The following is a 20,711-nucleotide window of genomic DNA, read 5'->3' as shown; positions in this document are numbered from 1 at the left end:
GTTATTGCAGTATTTTTTCCAACAATGAAACTTTTTGCTCTTGTCTTTCATTTGACTCCTGATGTGTGTATTTATTAAGTGTGGATTTCATGTTTAAGGTGGCAGCTGACTGAAGCATTGCAGGGTTGTGCCAGGTTTAAGCTGGTTTTACTAATAGTGAACAGAACACTGTAAAAGTTCCCGTGTAGGACTGGCCCAGCTGAGCGAGATCCCTTTAGACCACTGTGTTGTGGCTCAGCAAGCCACGCGGACGACTGAATGGCTCTTCATTATTTTGATTTGAAGAAAAAAATTTATTATTTTGCAATTGACTGTGATATCAAATATTAAAACAGTTATCCTGTATCGTAAGCAAATCCCATGTCACAGAAAATTCATTGCAGTAGTGGATAGAAAATGGTGAGAGGGCAGGGTGTCAGGTGTTAGGCAAAAGCTTGTAAGTGAACAAAGAACAATGACATTTTAAGACAATTTGGTGCACTTCAGGCCATGCAGTTTGCCGAGCAGAGGAATAGAGACTCTTTCTTATGGAACGAAGCCACATCCACTCAGGCTGCACCTTCTGCCTCATATCCCACAGTGGGCCGGCTGTAGGCCCTTCAAAAAATAAAAACACTGACTTTGAGATGCCTGCTTCACTTCTACATTAAACACAGCTTAAAAGTTCGCTACTGGCAGCAGTACAGGAATCGGTCACTGAGTCGAGAAGAACTGAAAGGCTGGGCCCGCTGTGCGGTTTGCCTAATGCCACATCAGAAATACAACTTTCAGTTTTTCCATCTTCATAAATCTAATGATGACTTAAAGACTAATGCAATGAACAGTAGTATAATTAAAAGTCTAACATTAAAACAGATTGTAAACCAAACAGTAAACCAATTGTAATGCAGCCAGCAATTACAAATTTTGTCATTTAAATAATAAATGGTAATTTAAAAAATGACCAGTGCATTTCAAATAAACTTCCAATTAAATAAGAGTCAAATGAAAATAGGTGACTTAAAGGAAATCACATTTTCAGTTAGCATAGAGGGCAAATTTTTGTGTTGTTCTGGTGCAAAAACCAGACTTCCCATCAAATGTAACCTTCCCATAATGCTGACTGCACTGACTTCTCTAGACAGGGTGGCTCACTGTCCACAGTGGAGCCAGTTTCCCTGATCTGAAATAGTTCTCAAAAACACGGTCAAATAAGGAGAGGCAGCAGTTCTCTGACTGACCTCTCAGCTGCCTTCCAGGTGCTATCTTGTTCTTAGTCCACGTCACTGAGTACAAAACAGACTGAATGCTTGTTCAAGCTCTCAGTCAATCTAGGATATTAATTGTGAGAAGTGGATTTCCATCTTCACAATTACTTCTACAAGCATTAATGAGTAATTATATTCATGAAGTTTTTTCATATTAACCTTTTTATTGCTTAAAGAATTGCATCTTCATTTGATCTGAAAATACCAATTTTGTTTTATTTCTTTGCTTGTTTAAACCCATCTACCGTCAAGCTGAATCTTACCCTTTTCTCTTTCAAACAGCCACAGTCAGCTAATTACAGCTCGGCTGTTCTGCATAATTAACAAATAAGGCTTTTTAAGCCTGTGATGTCGACGTGTGCAAACAGCAGCAGAGCAAAGAGCTCTAGATGTGCTGTTCCTTCATGGGGGGGTCCCGTGTAAGATGTGGTGTCCGCTCGCCCACAGAGCCTTTGGGTCTCTCACGCAGGACCTTGGCTCTCTCCTCCATTCCCATCCGGGTCACTTCCACGACGCAGGCATCATTCGCCAGACAGCCGAGACCCTGGTTTATCAGCAAGGCAGAAGACAGGTCTCGTCTAAGCAAGGCCTTAACTGGAGTCCATCAAGGATTCTGCTTTCTGTCGACAGTCCAACTACAAGCAATATAAATCAACATAGGGTGATTTGCTCTAGTGAAAGAAATCACAATGAGGTACATCGACTAAGCCGGGCTGCCCTGGTGGCGGTCCGATCACGGTGCGTCGACAGTGTCCTGCACTCAGCACTCACCTGCTGAATGAGCTGGTCTGTGGCGCTGTGAAAACTATGACCTTCCCTACCAGTCAGAGCAGGCTGGAACGGAAACTGCAAAAAGGTCAAAGCCTCGAGTGACAGAAGTGCAATACAAAAGCATAATTTTAGGATACGTTCAGAGGTGTGAGGCTTACAACAAATAAATGGCATTTTTTGAGGCTTACGGCATTTTTTCGGGTCTCACCTGAGTGATGCTGGTGTTGATTGTGACCAGTCTGTCGCGAATGTTGCTGGGGTCGGCCTTAGAAATCCCTGCGGGGGTGTAGATAGATGGCTGATTGGCCGAAAGCTACCCAGAGCTACCCAATAGTGTTCTAGTCATCATTTTGTCATTAGGCTACTGAATATCTTTGTACTGTAGGAGGGTTTCCCACATCAGAAAACATGCACAGATACAACAGAGGTAGGATGCAGAATCCAGCCCCCCCCCCCCCCCATGACCTTGCACTGCAGAAGTGGTTGGAAGATAGATGTAGGATCAACAAAGCATGTCCACAAAACAGGGCAATGGTGTTTCTTTTGTTGGTTGCCTGATCACTGACCTTTTGAGCTTGATTCTGTATGCCCACCAGACTGGTGACTGGTGGTTGCGATGGGTTCACGCTGGGAACCGCCTTCTTGCTCGTATGCAAACCTATAACAGTCAACACTTCCACATTGTGGTTCTTGTAACCAAACATTGTTATGATTCTAAATAAACATTGTAAATGTTAGGAACTTTTATTGGCCATAGTGTGCACTCATACGAATGCCCTCTGGTGGAATGCAGAGACACATCAGCGTGAGCAGATAGTGGTAAATAGCAGGAAAGATAATTCATCTCATAATTAGATTTGTGTACCAATGAATGTTCCTCTGTAAGGCAGTGGAGCTGCCAAGCTGATTTCAGCTAACGATGGTGGCACGGACCACTGAGAGTACTGGTATATGCTGGCATGGAGCACTCAAAGTACTGGTGTATGCTGGTACTGTATGGAGCACTCAGATAGCACTGGTGTATGTTGGTACGGAACATTCGGATAGCACTGGTCTATGTTGGTACGGAGCATTCAAATAGCACTGGTGTATGTTGGTACGGAGCACTGGTGTATGTTGGTACGGAGCACTGGTGTATGCTATCATCCATTGATGTGGTGGTGTGTGGGCCAGCGGGTCAGATGCTCTATCTGTAATCAGCGGGCTGGAAGTTCCAGTCCCAGGGTTGGCAGGGTGATGTCACTGACAGACCCTTGAGGAAAGCCCTTAACCTCCAATCGCTCCCTAGGCCACCAGTCACATTTAATGATTGGTTAGCCCACTTCCATGGATGACTTTATGATTAACCCATTGATGACTGTCCACACGTGGTTCCACCCTGTAATACCATTTCTCCATGTTTCAACCTCTGAGAAAGACCATGCAGCTGTTTTTGCTGCCATGATTAAGTCCCGTGTGTCATTTCCCATTTCCAGACCCGTGTCTGTTAGAAGCTGTAAATATCCCAGTTGAGGGCAGTAGTGTCTTAATGGTTAGGGAAGCGCACCTGTAATTGAAAGATTGCTGGTTGGAATCCCCGACCAGCAAGGCACCGCTGAGCTACCCTGAGCAAGGTGCCGCCCCCAAGCACTGCTCCCCGGGCGCTGAATTAGCTGCCCCCAGCTATGTCACATATGGGTTAAATGCAGAGGACACATTTCCTTGTTGTGCACTGTGTGCTGTGGTGTGTCAGCAATGACCACTGATCACCAAATTCTAAACTGAGTCCCTCTTACACACCGCATGTAATTTGGATTAAGTGCTTATCGGAGACGTCTTTTGTTCATACCTGGTGCTGGCGTTGTTGTTGGTGTTGGTTTTTATTTGCACCATGGGAAAGAACTCTGTGTTGGGCAGGAACACTGAGTCTGGGGGAGACTCTGCATCCTCCGTGTGAATCTCAGAAAACTGCAGAGGACGCTGACTGGTCACCTGGGGAGAAAGGGGACTGCTTTGCTCTGCAGCGAAGACGTCCACGTGGTTCCCAAACAGGCCACCTGTCCTCTGTGGGGAGCAGGGAAGACAGCAGAAGAGGAAATCATGACGTTGTCAAGTTGCTACGTAAATCTGTCAACAGTGAAGCATGTTAATGTTTCCGCTCTCTGTCCTCTCTGTCCCTCCGAGTGTGTACAGGAGCAGTTTGCAGTGTGTACATCAGCAGTTTGCAGTGTGTACAGGAGCAGTTTAAAGGCTGGACACCCCAGCTTTTACTGCATTAGTCTCTATTTTAGTTGTTATTCACCTTATATTAAAAAGCCTGTAGGCAATGAAGTAATGCATATCAAATATTGCAATGACCAAGAGAAGTGTTCAACAGCTCAGATGTTTCTCAGATTTTATCCTCTTCAAAACAGCCCCCGTTTGCTTTGATGACAGTATTGCAGACTCCTGGCATTCTTCAGCCAGCTTCCAGATGTAGGCACCTGGAATGCTTCTCCAATAGTCCTGAAGGAGTCACCACAGGTTCTGGGCACAAGGTGACTTCCTTGTTCTTCAATCCAGCTCATCCCAAATCACCTCTATGGGGTTTAGGGTGGGGGATTGTTGGGGCTCCATCTCTTTCCTTGTTTACAAGATGATACAATATTTACATAAACTCCCTGTATGCTTAGGGTCCTATCTTAGTGAAAAACAGTGGTTTTCAGTAGGTGTGTCCAGACCTTTGACAGGTTCTGTAGTTACCCTGGTCTGTCTACATGTTCAACATGCAGCCACCTTCCTTTCTCTGTATTTCCCACCCACCCGGTAGATCCCCTCCTCGCCGCCATCTTCTGCGCCCGGCTCCAGCTCCTCCTCCACCACCAGATCCCCTGATATGGCTCTGTGCAGCTCCGGGGCTGCTTCCTCTTCAATACTGCGCAGGCCCGCCTGGACAATGGTGCAGAGAAGAAGGAGATCAGGGAAGTAAAATCAACATCTCAGACATAGACAGAGTGGAAATGGGGGTAAGGGAAGATGGCAGTGCAGAGAGCGAAGAGGCTTATGAAGGGAGTGGGTGTTGTTCGGCAATCTCCACCTGTATCTCAGAGGCCCGCTTTTTGGTGGGCCGGTATCCATAATACTCTTCCTGCCTCTTCATGAACTTGCGGAAGTGCTCCTGGATCAGGAAGGTGGCGTAAAACTTTCCCACAGTCACCTCGTCCTCTGATAGGGTCACAGACAGGAGGATGAGACACCAGATTCTCAGATTCAGAAAAGCATCAGATCCATCCATCCATCCATCCATCTGATGTTTATCCAGGGTCAGGTCATGAGGGCAGCAGTCTAAGCTGGGATGCCCAGACCTCCCTTCCCCAGCCACCTCCTCCAGCTCCCCCAGGGGGAATACCAAGGTGTTCTCAGGCCAGCCCAGAGATATAATCTCTCCAGAGTGTCCTGGGTCTCCTCCCATTGGGACAGGGAGGCGTCCAGGAGGTGTCCTACTCAGAGGCCCCACACCAGCTGGATCGAAGCAGCCCTGGACATGCTAACCCTGAGGGCTTCTGATCGACAAGTATGGCGAGAATGACAAGCAGCTAAGCAGCAGCTTAGGTAGGAATAACACACTTTGTCACCTCTGATTGGTCAGCGGTCGTAATGAGCTTGTGTGTAATGTGGGGAAGGCATGTACCAACTCGTACATTCTGGCATTAGGTCATTTGGTAACACTTTACAGTAATTGCACCTTCATAATGCATTCAGTATGCATTCATAGCACATTCATAAGCAGCATGTAAGTACACCTTAACAGTCTAACATACCTGAACAGCTTTAGTATACTTTAATAATAAACATTATACATTAATGCTGTACGTGCTGCTTATGAATGTTCTACGAATGTATTATAACAGCTCTATGAAAGGTCAGTTAATGTAAAGTGTCACCGATACTTTGTACCAACAGAAGACATGATATATGACATGAAGCATGGTGATAAACTGACGCTTTGTCTGTAATAGTTATATTTATTCTCCCTGCTTTTGATGATTACTTTTTCTGTTGACACTAACGGGGGGGGGGGGGGAGTGGGCCTTACCTCCAATGGGGGGGATGACCTGGTCCAGTAGCTTCATGCTGGTGCGTTTCCAGATATTCTTAATGATAGCTCTCAGCTCCTCATTCGCCTTCTCGAAGTTACCTGTCCCCAATAACAGAGGATCTCAGAGAGAAGCATAAACCTGCAGTTTTCTGCACTCCCAGGTCTTCATGCCACGGCTATGGATGGATCCTGCTGTCAGCATGAGGTTCACCAGGAAATTGCAATGCAATGCAAATTCACAATTATCAAACAGAACCACATTCCAAGAATACTAATAAATGTAGTACATGTGATGGTCCTCTTATGTTCTATCAGGAACACTGTTTGGAGGCAAATTGAATGTGTGTTAATGGTCTGATTTTATTCCAAGTTGTCCTGCCCATTACACCAATGTCGCCCGCAACATGTGGCCAGTTTACCTTCCGTTTTGATCTTCAGAGCAGTTCGGACCAGAGCAAACAGGGTGGCGTTGAAGGTGACGGTGCCGTCACTGTTCATCGGCATGTTCATGGATATCAGGCGCTAATGGGGAGATCATGCCGTCATGTTTCTAAGCAATTCTAATTCATGCTATTCAGTTACCCCAGTTATTAGTGCTGGACGCTATTACAGTTGTTGATTTCTTTTTGAGTTTTATTAGTAAAGGCAGATCATTGTTAATGATGTCACTGCAAAGCCCCCTGCACATTCTGGACATATCCTGAGAGTCCTTTACTTAATGATGTCACTGCAAAGCCCCCTGCACATTCTGGACATATCCTGAGAGTCCTTTACTTAATGATGTCACTGCAAAGCCCCCTGCACATTCTGGACATATCCTGAGAGTCCTTTACTTAATGATGTCACTGCAAAGCCCCCTGCACATTCTGGACATATCCTGAGAGTCCTTTACTTAATGATGTCACTGCAAAGCCCCCTGCACATTCTGGACATATCCTGAGAGTCCTTTACTTAATGATGTCACTGCAAAGCCCCCTGCACATTCTGGACATATCCTGAGAGTGCTTTACTTAATGATGTCACTGCAAAGCCCCCTGCACATTCTGGACATATCCTGAGAGTGCTTTACTTAATGATGTCACTACAAAGCCCCCTGCACATTCTGGGCATATCCTGAGAGTCCTTTACTTGCCCCCGACTCACCTTGCATGCTGAGCGGTGGGGGCAGAACTTTCCAAAGCCCAATGGTGGTTGGATCCTCCGCAGCAAAGTCACCACATCCAGGTGCTTAATTCGTCCCCTGCAGGCCAAGAAGACAAATGACAGCCTAACTTATACAGGCAGAGGAAGGTTTAATTGCCATTGCATTTGCTACTTGGCATTGCTGCATGACAAGTGAGCAAGAAAGAGGGGAAAGGTTGTTTTTTTTACATTTAATCCTGAGGATCACAAACTCACGTGGCTTCAGGATCATACTCTGCCCAGATTTTCTTAAACTCGTCCAGGTGATGGGGACCAAGTATTGACCAATCACGAGTCAAGTAGTCAAAGTTGTCCATGATGACTGCCACAAAAAGGTTGATGATCTGGAGTAACAGAGAGAGATGATTATGAGAAAGACATCAACAAATCGACCAAACAATCCCACATTAGCCTGAGTACAGAAGCTCCGTTAGCTATAAATACAACCAGCAGACTAACCAGGAAGGAGCAGAGCATGTAGAAGGTCAGGAAGTAGAAGACAGCAAAGTTGGTGCCGCAGTTGTACTCCTCCCCGGGGAGAGGCTCAGACTTGGGATCGCAGAACTTCCCGGACATGCAGGCCATCATGACCTCCTGCCACCTCTCTCCAGTGGTGACCCTGTATGGCAGATTGACAGCCTAACTATGCCCTCTGACCTCTTGTAAAAATATCATGGCACATACCACGGGATTCGAATGGGCTCCTCCACAGAAATATTTACTACTCTCTTTTAATCACATGCAAACCTCACAATGCTAATTTTATTCAGATAGTGGGGAGTCCTACAGGCCCTTGGCCTGCTATAATACACTGTACATAGCATTTCACTCAAATTTGCCTGTGAAAGAGATCACTGCTATGCTACCTGTAGTCTGTGCTACAGACAGTACCATGGTCAAATTTTCAAATAGCAGTTAGAACCCCACTGAACACCCTTTAAAAGATTAATTTTCTAACAAAGTTAGATTCCATATGGACACTGCTTACCGGAAGAGTAACAGAATCGCCTGAGGGAATGTCTGGAAGTTACTATTTCGATAAATCTCTGTCCCATCCAGCAAAGCTATCTTCCCAAAGAACTGGAAAAAAGAGGAGCAAAGGTAAGGTCCTGTGGCAGGTTCAGGAGACGGAGTCTGGGATGGGAAGCCGAAGGGCGAACCTGCATTCCAACGACAGCATAGATGAAGAAGAGCATGACGATGAGGAGAGCCACGTAGGGAATAGCCTGCAGAACAAACAACCATCAGAAGAGGGACTCGCAGGACCTTACAGCCCCGCCATGCCTGCTGATAGGCAGCCAAAGAATCCTACTGCCCCATCCATCCATCCATCCATCCATCCATTTTCCATACCCGCTTGTCCAGTGCAAGATGGTAGGGGTCTCAAGCCTATCCCAGGAAGCTATGGACTCAGGGCAGGGAACAACCCAAGATGGGGGCCAACTCACAGCAGTGTACTGCCCCAATGACTTCAAAATAACTTGTATTTTCCCAATAATTGTGCTATCAGGACAATAACCATGCAAGCCTACAGTCGAACCATGACCTCTGACCTGGAAGGATTTGATAAAAGTCCATAGCAGGTTGCGGATGCCTTCTGAGCGATTCAGTAACTTCACCAGACGCATGACACGGAAGAGTCGGAAGAAGGTGATAGACACACTCATGTTCTCGGCGTCCTTTGTGGGGGAACAAGACCCTCCAATCAGAAGTCAGGGCTTCAAAAAATCAATCCAACCAGACACTTTTCACAAAGGAATCCGCAGTAACATTGTCACACGTGTCATTCTGTGTTGCGTATATTTCCAGGTATAAAATAAAGGGAAACAACCTATATATGAGACCATCGGTTATGCATTTATAACATGTACATGCTAAAAATTTATTCTTATTCTTATAGGTATTCTTATCTCTTGCTGTGACAATTTTAGCTATCTGATGCAAACACATCTTGAAATTAAAAATAATAATAAAAACATACCGCTATAGCTTGCATTGGGTTTTTATCCTAAAGAAATAAAAACATAAATCGTTAAAAGCAAAGATAATTGTTAATCTCTCATTATTAAATCTATTAATAGGAAAATGTATTTCTCTTGTAATTAAAATTTTATGTCCAATTCGAGTTTCACATGGTTTATACTTGTAACATAGCAGATGGCAGACATGCAATCTCTAATGTGAAATTTTTCCATCAAGAAAAAATCTGGTCTGCTGTCATGGTTCATCTTCCAAAAAAAACTTTCCTTTCAGCATTCTGGGTTAGTACAAATTACTGCACAACACTATGCCCTCTACTGCACTGAGCAAAATATACACAAAGATTCTATTCACTCATAATCAGACCATTGCAAATTTCAAAGCCTCAATTCCACCACGAGCTCAACCTTTACTTAATGTGATGACACCAATCAGCCAATAGAGAGGGTCCAATCTCATTCCTGCCTCAATTTTACATTCAAGTTTGATTATGTAGGTTTTATTTGCATAATTCTTTAATGATCTGTATTAAAAATGTGCATTTTAAAATGTTAATGGTAGGACTAAATAAGCTTATAATTTAATTAATTTAATTAATTGAAACAAGACATGGCTAGCCAGTAGCAGGAAAAAAACACATTAAACTATTAACATTGATGAAGAACATTAACTCCTTAGCTGGTCAAGAGCTCAGAACTACCAAACTCAAAGTACACTGAATTGTGTGCACACAAATATAGCTTCAACTTTCTTCCTTAATTAACACATTTTTCCTAGATGTAGCAAAAAAAAATTTTTTTCCAAATCATTGAATTCAGGTGTTCCAATCACTTCCATAGCCACAGGTGTATAAAATCAAGCACCTAGGCACACAGACTGCTTCTACAAACATTTGCAAAAGAATGGGTCACTCTCAGGAGCTCAGTGAATCTAAGCGTGGTACCGTGATAGGAGAATGGTATTTGCCTGACTGCATTGCTCCAAGTGTAAAGTTTGGTGAAGGGGGGTTTATGGTGTGGGGTTGGTTTTCAGGGATTGGGTTTGGACCCTTAGTGCCAGTGAAAGGAACTCCTAATGCTGCAGCATTCGAAGCCATTTTGTACAATTTCATGCTCCCAACTTTGTGGGAACAGTTTGGGGATGGCCCCTTCCTTTTCCTACATGACTGTACACCAATGCACAAAGCAAGGTCCAGACAGGTACATGTGCAAAGTTGTTAAACATATTTTTTGAAAGTTTTCTTTTATATATAATGTAAGACTGAGGATCTGCATGCACAATGAGGCAAGAATTAGATTTTGACACATAAGTTAATAGATATGATACATATATGATACATATATATGATACAATGCATTAATAGTGAATAGATCACGTATTCAGAGGTGTTGTCATCTAACATGTTACATGTCATCCAGGCGAACAGTCAAGTTTAAAAGTTAATCCTAATGCATGGCCCAAAAACAGGTGGTCAAGAAGCAAAACCAACCAAAGCACACAATCCAAATGACGATGGCCTCACACATGGCCCATGCAGTGTGAGAGCATATAGTTACAGTGCAGCCCTGCAGGCAGTACAGTCCTCCACTGGCAGCAAGGGCATTCTGGAAGGAAGAGCGGAGTAAATAGGCACAGCATGAGAACCAATCAGGACAGAGTGGGGTAGCATATCAGGAGGGATAGTGAGGGGTGAGTAGACGTATTACAATGGAAAGTGAGATAATATAATGGAAAGCGAGATAATATACTGTAGGATAGGAGAAGGTGGAAAAGCGGAGAGGATAATAAAGACAGAGAAGATAGATACTGAGAAGATGGAAAGAGAAATAGCAGGTCTGGGGGCCGTGATTCTGTGAGTGTAAGGCTGCTTGGCCAAAGTGCTCACGTCGATCTCGCTGAGGATGACATCCACAACACTCCCAACGACAAGTAGAAAGTCAAACACATTCCAGGGGTCTCCAAAGTAGCCCTGGTGATAGAGGGGGTGTGAAAGTTACCACAGTTGAGGAGTAAGAGATCTGTTTGGTGTGGTACAGCTTTGGTTTTCTTTCACCAGCAACCCCCAGATGAAAGTATGGAGCTATAGAGCCCCTAGCCCTTGGACGGGGGGGGGGGCGTGATATTTAACATTTAAGTATATGATACAATGCATTTCTGTGGATCCCCACAACTGCTTCAAGTGAGTCGTGGAGCCTCGGCTGAAAGCCCCCTCTAAACCTCCAAGTGTCCTGCAGCAGTACTGACCTTGGCTTTGAAGGCCATGAGCTTGACAATCATCTCAACAGTGAAGAGGATGGTGAAGAGCAAATTCAGTGTGTTTGACACTTTCGTGATGTAGTCTGACTGGTTGCAGTGCTAAGATTTCGGAAAGAGACACATAACACACACAGCGCTGAGATTTGGGGCTTCCAGCCTAAAGCCATCAGCATCAAACACACGTCCTAAAGCCATCAACATCAAACACACGTCCTAAAGCCATCAACATCAAACACATGTCCTAAAGCAACTTCTTTGTTGATCCAGATTCAATTTCAGTCTAAACTGAGCTACCAAACAGAAGGCCTTGGAGAACGAGCCCTCGATTCAGATTCAGCCTTACATTGGTATTAGCTCATTTACGCAGTTACACAGACAGACGTCTGTACATTGCACATGTCGGTCAGGCCAGCTGTCCATAAACACGCATCTCTGTGCCTTACCTGCATGCCCAGGCAGAGCGTGTTCAGCATGATGAGCAGGAACATCAGGTACTCGAAGTAGCAGGATGTGACCATGTACCAGACGCGGTACTGACAGGGATTCTTGGGGATGTAGCAGCGCAGCGGCCCGGCTTTCAGAGCGTACTGCACACACTTACGCTGCCAGAACACAGAGAGGTACACATGCAAGCAGAGTCTCTTAAGGACACAGAGAGGTACACGTGCAAGCAGAGTCTCTTCTTCAGGACACAGAGAGGTACACGTGCAAGCAGAGTCTCTTCTTAAGGACACAGAGAGGTACACGTGCAAGCAGAGTCTCTTCTTCAGGACACAGAGAGGTACACGTGCAAGCAGAGTCTCTTCTTCAGGACACAGAGAGGTACACGTGCAAGCAGAGTCTCTTCTTAAGGACACAGAGAGGTACACGTGCAAGCAGAGTCTCTTCTTAAGGACACAGAAAATAATTTTCGTTCAAAGAAAACAAAACCTTTCAGACCACAGCCTTCTAACACCAGAAGTGAGCAAAGCTGAGCGACTTTCAATACTGTTTCATATTCAAACATTGTAGCAACATAATGGATAATGTGTTTATTGTAATATCAGTGTTATTGAAAAGTAAGATGAGTTCTAACTACATGCTTTTACTGTCACACAAAATGGAAGTGGTGTCACCCTAACCCTAGAACCATTTTTGGTATGTATTTAAGTGTATTTTCTCGGCTTATAGCATGAGAATTATCGTAATAGCAGTCACGTTAGCATGCAGCCAGCTGGGGACTAACCCAGACCCCAGAAAGGGAGGGGGGCCCCCATACCGAGGACAATGTGTACCTGGTTCTTGTTCAGTTCACAGTTCTTGTATTCTTCCTCGCCCTGCTCTTGGAACGTCACAATGATGAAGCCGACGAAGATGTTCATCATGAAGAAGGCAATGATAATGATGTAGACGATGAAGAAGATGGAGACATCGATGCGGTTGTTGAATATGGGGCCTCTGTCTATTGTGTCGGAGTCGATGGCCGTATACAGCAGCCTGTGAGTCACATGGTCAACCAAAGGTCACAGAGGTCGCAGAGGTCGGGCCTAAGCCCCTGCTTCACATTTAGACACAATGTGCCACAATGAACTGAGCAGCTAATGGATACTTGTTCTATGAATCAAACCGGACAAATGTTTAAGCTAACAGATCCATAAAAACACAATTCAGACTGATTAATGGAAGCTTTTATATTCATTCATCTGGGAGGATTTGGATCAACACAACCAAAAAAACTGGGTTTAAGAGATGAAATCCTTCATGGACGGTACAGAAGAAGCCAAATGTGAAATATTGCTGTCAGCAAAAGGCACACAATGTCGTTAGTTTACCCAGAGAACTTCTGAGCATGCAGACCATTCTGGACCCTTATTTCACATAAAGACCTACAGCCCTTTTGGGGGGGGGGGGTAGTTGGGGCCCAACCAGCATCACTCACTTGGGCCAACCCTCGAATGTAGAGGCAGTGAAGAGGGCCAGCATGCCACTGGGCACACTGTCGAAGTTGAAGTCGCTGTTGACCCAATTGCGCTTCTGCAGATCCATCTCCTGCAGTGAATTCTCTAAGTGCCTAATGAAGGTCCCCCTGGGCAGCAAAGACACCAGTGCATATGTGTGAGAAGCTACTGTCCACAAGTATTTTACAGTGCAGAATGTGATCTACGTTTTCACTGCGAGGAACTGAAGGAAAAAGTGTTTTTTCCTTACTGGCATTCTTCCTCCGTTGTTTTGGACGGGTCAGTGCACCGATAAAACTTGCCCTTTATGAACAGAAAAAGGCAGGACATGGTTTAACTATCTGCGAATGAATACCACAAGACTGATGTGAGGTCAGCATTGGGCTGTAATTATAAGCAAGCCTTGAATCTTACTGTTCCAGTGCTAGTCCATTAAGGAAGCCTGTAACCAAAACTGCTAAAATGTAAGGACTACAGATTTGTTTCCCTTATAAGCCTCATTCTGAAAGCTCACTTTCTGCTCAGTGGCTTTAAATTAAAAGCTGTGAAAGTCTGAATACCCAGCAACTCACCCTGAAGAGCTGGACGCCAATGCAGGAGAACATGAAGTTCAACATCATGGTAACCAGGACGATATTGCCTATGGTCTTGATGGCCACAAACATACACTGCACCACATGCTACTCAACCAGAAACAAAAAGACACAAAAAAACACATTAATAAGATACTACATACTGAAATACTTTTGGAATATTTAGTTACTGGACCAAAGGTTCGTGGACGGGCAGGACTGCAGCAGAGCCCATAAGTGTTGTCTATACCGTGAACTGTTAGAAATTAATATTATAAATCTATAAATCTATACCTGTTGGGAATTAATATTATAAACCTATAAATCTATACCTGTTGGGAATTAATATTATAAATCTATAAATGCAAGGATATGTGATATTGATATAATTCCTAAAATATGCAGCTCATTGGGACTATTTGTTCAACAAGATCAAGTAGCGATTTTCTTCAGTCTTTATTTGTTTATGCCAATAACCAACCTGCAGAATTATGCTAATTCACCTGGTTTTAAAGGCAGGGAGGAGTTTTCAAACTTTCCAGATTCAGTCTGTGAATCTGATTTAAATACATTAAGAACAGAAAAGTAGTTGAATAAAGAGCTTTATTTTCCAAACTAGAGTCTGAAAAGGAATTTTCTCTGGCAAATATAAATATATATGTGGAAATTATGCTTTGTGTGCAATGAGACTGTCGTGTGTGTGATACTGTTAATGAAAAGGAATAAGGCAGTAGTATACCACACATTTTTCCTCTCTGCTTGAGCTGTGTATGGAAAATAACTGATTGCTCAACATTTGCGCTCCCTGCCAAACAGTCCACGTTTACACACCCTCCCAGCTCCCTGCCAGACAGTCCACGTTTGCGCACCCTCCCAGCTCCCTGCCAGACAGTCAACATTTGCGCTCCCTGCCAAACAGTCCACGTTTACACACCCTCCCAGCTCCCTGCCAGACAGTCCACGTTTGCGCATCCTCCCAGCTCCCTGCCAGACAGTCCACGTTTGCGCATCCTCCCAGTTCCCTGCCAGACAGACTACGTTTGCGCTCCCTGCCAGACAGTCCATGTGTGCGCACCCTCCCAGCTCCCTGCCAGACAGACTATGTTTGCGCTCCCTGCCAGACAGTCCACGTTTGCGCACCCTCCCAGCTCCCTGCCAGACAATCCACGTTTGCGCTCCCTGCCAGACAGTCCACGTTTACACACCCTCCCAGCTCCCTGCCAGACAATCCACGTTTGCGCTCCCTGCCAGACAGTCCATGTTTACGCACCCTCCCAGCTCCCTGCCAGTCAGTGCATGTTTCTGACTGTCTGTGGGTCCCTGAGGACCAGACTGGGAAGCACCACTATAGACAGGGGTATTATTTGCATGAAGACAGCTTGCGAGTTTGCTGCAGTGTTACTGGGGGTGTGTGCTGAGCCCACCTTGAGCCCTTTGGCTCGGTTGATGGCCCGCAGGGGCCGGAGCACTCTCAGAACCCTAAGGATCTTCACCACCGAGATGGCGCTGGACCTGCGGTGGACAGAGCAGTTAGTAATAAGGTTGGAGTGGTGACATGACGCTGTAACCATGGGCAGCTGGTCATGGCCACATCAGCACGTAGTCGTACTCTCTCTCGGTTGTTGGACTGTATGGCTGCACAGGCCAGGAGATGGGTGGGCACAGTTACAAGGTCACAACGAAATGGTTATATGACCATTGACCATTTGGGCAATAAAAGGCAAACTGAACTAAATGTATGAAAGTTAACTCACTCCATCCCCATAGACAGCAGAGACACGACCACCACAATCAAGTCCAGGATGTTGAATGAGTTGCGGCAGAAGGAGCCCTTGTGCAGGATGGCGCCGTACGTGATCATCTGCGATGACAGCACTCATGTGACAGAGAAACGCTTTCGGCCACATGTTGTCAGCTCCACTCACAATAACATGGTAGCCAGTGAGGTTTAAGAACAGTGTGGTTAACAACATATTGGTCAAGCTGCTTAATATATTTACTTCCAGAAATGGATAACAGTGTAAAGATTTTACGCTGGTGCAAGTTAATTTTGATGAAACGTTCTGTTGAAAAGCCTAATAATTTAATAATACAATATGACTGGCAATGTGCTGATGATTGTACCTTTAGTGCAATTTCCACGGTGAATACAGACGTGAACGCGATGTCTGCATATGCCAAGATCTGCTCAGAGATGAAGAGGCCTGTTAGAGAACTCCGACAATGACACACTGCTGTCCATACAAGTTTAACACGTTGCTCTAAGGACAAACTCTGTATCAGGGCTTTCAAATCGGAGGTCCATCTGTCTGTTTCATTGGTTTCACTGCTCAGTCTTAATTAGTTAAATTAGCAATTTCTTGCAATTACGTACCTGTAATTACATGTAAACATACTACTGGTTTGCCCCAGAACACCACAACTAAACATGTGTTTCCTGCGTTCTGTGAAATCTTTAAATGTACTTTAACCATAGAAGATAAACTAAAACACAGATCACACACAGAGCAGAGACAGGTTTCAAACTCCCAACCCTGGAGATATGAGCTATCCATTGTTCCCCTGTGCCTGCTGAAAATTAATCTGGAATAAAATCTGAAATAAAAATAGCCACATTCCTTGTCTGGTCCCTGTTACTTTGGATATAATGTATTATGTGCCTGAACTTCCATGCTTTTGTTGGGATATCATCTTTATGGGACAGTATAAATTGACAGCAATTGAGACCTCGTTCCGGAAGGATTTGGGATCGATGGGGTCCTCGGCTGCCAGAGAGATGCTGCTGAGGAGGATGAATAGCAGGATGAAGTTGGTGAAGGGGGTGGCGTTAATGATCCGGTGGCATATCTTGCGTAACCTAAGCCGAAACAGAAGAGTCATTGCAGCTGATGCTGGAAAGTCCCTGCCAGTGCGCATAGTGAAGACATACAAACAGACAACAGGAAGCGGCAGATTCTGCCTTGTCTCCCTCCTTCCTCCTTTGAGGAAACCTCCATTTCTTTCAGTCCTTGAGGTTTATCTGTCTTGTGCATATTATTTCATTCTGACAAGCCACAGACCCAAAATGTTCTAGAAGCTCACTTGCTCCAACCACTCTAGACAGGTCCTGCGTTTTCTGGTTGGAGACCATGAATTACGGCTTACTTGTTCTGGGGCCCGAAGATGAAGAAGGAGCTGGCCTCGGGAAGAGGCACCGCCTTCTCCTTCAGCTGCAGGTCAGCCATGGGCCGTGGGCGGGGGCTTTGGGGGATCTCTGGCTCCTCCTCCTCGTCGTCACCTAGGCAACCAGGAAGGCAGGGGTGGTGAGATGCAAAGGGAGAAAACCTCCTGCAACCCTCATGAGTGACATCCTTTCTCAGCTTTTAAATCACCGTAAGAAAATGCATGTAATATGTACTAGGCAGATCTAAAACCACTGATAAGCCGAAAGACCACGGGGTAGATGTGCCAAAGATGTAGTAATTGTGGTACAAGCAGGTTAATGCACTGCAGGCCGTTCATTATACAGTACATTGTCAAATGCATGGCAGCGGAGGCAACGTAACTTAAATCAGAATCAAATTTGATGAAATCAAATTTGGCAAGTATGTTAAGTCACACAGGAATTTGTGTTCTGCCAGACAGTATCTCTTAAATTAGACAGGCAACATACAGACAATGAACATATAATACGTATGCAGCCATTATTTTATTAATTTAATTTCATGCGCTTCTTGGTATTCAGCTGTATTATGGGTGAACTTATAAAAATCCAAAAATGCCAGGTGCAGCCATGATATACATCGTTATTGGGATATGACATGATTTATATCAGGAAATGAGAGTTTGGTCATATCGCACAGCCCTAGTTAGAATTAAAGATTTCTACTGTGATTCGGCTGGTTGACACTGGGCATGCAGTTGCAGGAAATTAAACAACACTCAATTAACCAATCAGATTAGAGAATTCATCAGTGCTGAGGTATAAGCGATGCATAGCGTCTCACAAGGAGAACAGCTAAGGTACCTGGAAAATCAGCTGGCGGAAAAGGATCCTTGATCTCTTTGACATTTGATTCAAACTCATCCACTTTCAGCTGAAATGAACACATGTACTAAATCATTAGGTGTTACTGGGAGGTTCTTTGTTTTACCTTTAATATTTTTATAAAATGACGTGACTGCCGCGGCATCTTTGACCCTCGGGGCACGGGGCTGACCTTGGCTGTGGTGGGCATCCCTTCAGCTTTGGCCCTCTGCTCAGCCAGCTTCTTCACCATCAGGGCCCTGTCCTCGTCAGTCTTCTGTGGAACATTGCCTCTGCCACGGAGAAACTTGCATTATCATTTAGCTGCTTCACGACATTATATTCTGTGCATTTGATGGCTGGTCTGCCTTCATCTTAGCAGTGCAAACCCAGTAGATTCCGCAGAGTGTAAATCTTGGGCCTCTTCAAGCTCCACTCACCGGACCAGCTTCTGCCGTTTCTTCTCCTCTGCCTTCTCCTTCTGGGCCGAAGTGAGACTCTCTGCCTCGGCCAGGTTGTCCACAGCAATGGCCAGGAACACATTCAGAAGGATGACTGCGCGACTGCCGTCAAGGGAATCACAGGTCAGGAGGCGGAGCTGTCAGGACACCTGCATGGAACCTGTTCACTTCTCTAACGTTGTAACTCAGAAATGTATCTATTAATTAAATGCATTTGACTGCTGATACATCTGCAATTTGTAAGTTTGAAGGAAGCTAATGCTAATAGTCTTGACAAAAAATCTTGCCAAAAATATCTCAAAAAAGCATCACAAACACTCACAAGTTACAGGAACGCATGTTAACAAAACTAACATGGATATTCTCGCACCAACAACGACAGTATTATTCCCCATCTACTTTCTGTACACATTTGTCGAGTGCAAGGTCGCAGGAGTCATGGGCGCAAGGACTGGGCACCAACCCATTACAGCAAAAATACCCACAGACAATCTGGCAACTCCAGTCCACCTCAGCATGTTTTTGGACTGCAGTGGAAACTGGAGTACCTGGAGGAAAGCTGAACCCTTTTGCCCAAAGTTTTGAAGCAACAGCTCTGACCGCCATGTCTCCATGCCTAATCACTTCCACACAACAACCATAAAATCAATCGCAAACTGTTATGGGAACACATTAACAGTAGCACTCTTGAACTAACAATAACATTAAAGGAAAAAATATCAGCTTGTTCCTGTGCCCCGTCGACTTGGTTGTCAGGGATACAGTTGCCGACGATATAGAGGATGACGAAGTAGATGCTGGCCAGTATCCCGGGGAAGTCAGGCCCGCCGTGGGCCCGGATCCCATCATACATGACAGCATCCCAGTCCTCCCCAGTGAGGACCTACATAGGGTTGGGGTTAGGGTTAGGGTTGGGGAAAGAGAAGTGCGGCCTCACATCCTGCCTTCTTTTAAGAGCCCCACGATTCCTTTCATTATTTTGTAGGTCAATTATGACTGTTTTTCTGCTTTAAATAAAAAAATAGTGTTAGTTAAACCATACATTTTAAAGGCAGGGATCAAAGCACAAGAATATTCTCTGGACTGGTAAAATAATGGGCTAGAATTGATTTAAACCTGAACTTTTTTGCTGTTTGGAATGTGCTTTTATTTTGTTCTACTGTTACCTGACCTTATTCTACATTTTTTAAAGAAAAAAATAGTTTACATCAGTTTTCCTAATAAATTTCTCAGGCAGAAATCTTTGTTTTCTTGGTATTGATGAAAGGTGATCATTCTCATACCTGGAAAACTGTGATGAGTGCCTGGGGGAAACTGTCAAAGTTGCTGCGCCGAACCTGATACTCGGGGAAGTTGAACTTGCCCCCAAACACCTGCATGCCCAGCAGGGAGAAGATAACGATGAAGAGGAAGAGGAGCAAGAGCAGCGAGGCGATGGAGCGCACCGAATTAAGCAGCGAGGCTACCAGGTTGCTAATGGACTTCCAGTACCTGAAGAGAGGCAGAAAGGTTCATGGCCCAAGCTGAGCAGGAAAGTTACAGAATCACTGAAGGTTTATCAGTAGCTAGGAAAGTAACAGGAGTTTGACATTATAAAAACACTAAATATTGCCTGGAGGTAGATATTTAACGTTTTCAGAAGAGTTATTTTACTGATTTAATTAATGCCCATTGTCCTTTATGGCCTGAATTATATTAATTTCTTCCTAAGAAAAATTCTTCATCTAAACAGTGTTACTGTACATGTCCTTAGTTAGCATAAAAAACAAATTCACAGGAATTACCCCACACAGCCTTCTTAATTGCTCACATATCCTCTAGTGATGCTGACCAGCAACGAAGCCTGAATTTTCGGTTCCCAGAATGCTCCCTATTTTTCAGTGCCACGAAGCCGTTGGCGCTCAGCTTACTTTGTGACCTTGAAGAGGCGAAGCAGGCGGAAGCAACGCAGCACCGAGATGCTCAGGGGTGTCATGATATCCATCCGCACCAGCAGCAGCTCCAAGATGCCCACGGACACCACGAAGCAGTCGAAGCGGTTGAAGAGCGACACAAAGTAGGCAGGAAGTCCCAAAGCATACATCTTCAGGAACATCTCGACGGCAAACAGCGACAGCAGCACCTTGTTGGCCGTCTCTGTGATCCCAGAATAGGAAGTGAAAATCAGTGCAGGGCTGCTATAGATAGTTATGTACCAATAGCCACAAATGAGCTGCACCGTAACAGAAATGCAAACAAGTTG

The 20,711-nt window shown here is 44.8% G+C and overlaps 1 protein-coding gene across 2 annotated transcripts in view; it reads right to left on the bottom strand.

The window, feature by feature from the left end:
- Positions 1 to 812: 812 nt before the first annotated feature.
- LOC125726695 (dihydropyridine-sensitive L-type skeletal muscle calcium channel subunit alpha-1-like) overlaps positions 813 to 20,711 on the bottom strand; it is a 30,506-nt gene continuing 10,607 nt past the window's right edge. Inside the window, exons 11-45 of one of the 2 annotated variants that reach the window (XM_049003080.1) lie at positions 20,380 to 20,605; positions 19,753 to 19,960; positions 19,232 to 19,352; positions 18,449 to 18,563; positions 18,202 to 18,301; positions 18,009 to 18,078; positions 17,147 to 17,279; positions 16,730 to 16,859; positions 16,127 to 16,186; positions 15,757 to 15,863; positions 15,427 to 15,514; positions 14,003 to 14,110; positions 13,681 to 13,733; positions 13,412 to 13,558; positions 12,768 to 12,969; positions 11,937 to 12,095; positions 11,482 to 11,592; positions 11,123 to 11,206; positions 10,794 to 10,841; positions 9,239 to 9,265; positions 8,811 to 8,936; positions 8,418 to 8,483; positions 8,246 to 8,337; positions 7,717 to 7,876; positions 7,474 to 7,601; positions 7,219 to 7,315; positions 6,495 to 6,597; positions 6,073 to 6,174; positions 5,074 to 5,201; positions 4,800 to 4,925; positions 3,847 to 4,061; positions 2,585 to 2,676; positions 2,227 to 2,294; positions 2,019 to 2,093; positions 813 to 1,791 (exon numbers count right to left, since the gene is read on the bottom strand). In XM_049003080.1, the coding sequence (XP_048859037.1) occupies positions 1,633 to 1,791; positions 2,019 to 2,093; positions 2,227 to 2,294; positions 2,585 to 2,676; positions 3,847 to 4,061; positions 4,800 to 4,925; positions 5,074 to 5,201; positions 6,073 to 6,174; positions 6,495 to 6,597; positions 7,219 to 7,315; positions 7,474 to 7,601; positions 7,717 to 7,876; positions 8,246 to 8,337; positions 8,418 to 8,483; positions 8,811 to 8,936; positions 9,239 to 9,265; positions 10,794 to 10,841; positions 11,123 to 11,206; positions 11,482 to 11,592; positions 11,937 to 12,095; positions 12,768 to 12,969; positions 13,412 to 13,558; positions 13,681 to 13,733; positions 14,003 to 14,110; positions 15,427 to 15,514; positions 15,757 to 15,863; positions 16,127 to 16,186; positions 16,730 to 16,859; positions 17,147 to 17,279; positions 18,009 to 18,078; positions 18,202 to 18,301; positions 18,449 to 18,563; positions 19,232 to 19,352; positions 19,753 to 19,960; positions 20,380 to 20,605 (4,034 nt within the window). In that variant the 3' untranslated portion in view covers positions 813 to 1,632. The remainder of the gene's footprint in view (positions 1,792 to 2,018; positions 2,094 to 2,226; positions 2,295 to 2,584; positions 2,677 to 3,846; positions 4,062 to 4,799; positions 4,926 to 5,073; positions 5,202 to 6,072; positions 6,175 to 6,494; positions 6,598 to 7,218; positions 7,316 to 7,473; positions 7,602 to 7,716; positions 7,877 to 8,245; positions 8,338 to 8,417; positions 8,484 to 8,810; positions 8,937 to 9,238; positions 9,266 to 10,793; positions 10,842 to 11,122; positions 11,207 to 11,481; positions 11,593 to 11,936; positions 12,096 to 12,767; positions 12,970 to 13,411; positions 13,559 to 13,680; positions 13,734 to 14,002; positions 14,111 to 15,426; positions 15,515 to 15,756; positions 15,864 to 16,126; positions 16,187 to 16,729; positions 16,860 to 17,146; positions 17,280 to 18,008; positions 18,079 to 18,201; positions 18,302 to 18,448; positions 18,564 to 19,231; positions 19,353 to 19,752; positions 19,961 to 20,379; positions 20,606 to 20,711) is intronic. The other variant, XM_049003081.1, reaches the window with a different exon arrangement.

This window comes from Brienomyrus brachyistius, unplaced genomic scaffold (assembly GCF_023856365.1).
Source record: "Brienomyrus brachyistius isolate T26 unplaced genomic scaffold, BBRACH_0.4 scaffold74, whole genome shotgun sequence".
Classification (NCBI taxonomy): domain Eukaryota; kingdom Metazoa; phylum Chordata; class Actinopteri; order Osteoglossiformes; family Mormyridae; genus Brienomyrus; species Brienomyrus brachyistius.
This window is presented reverse-complemented; position numbering and strand designations above follow the sequence as displayed.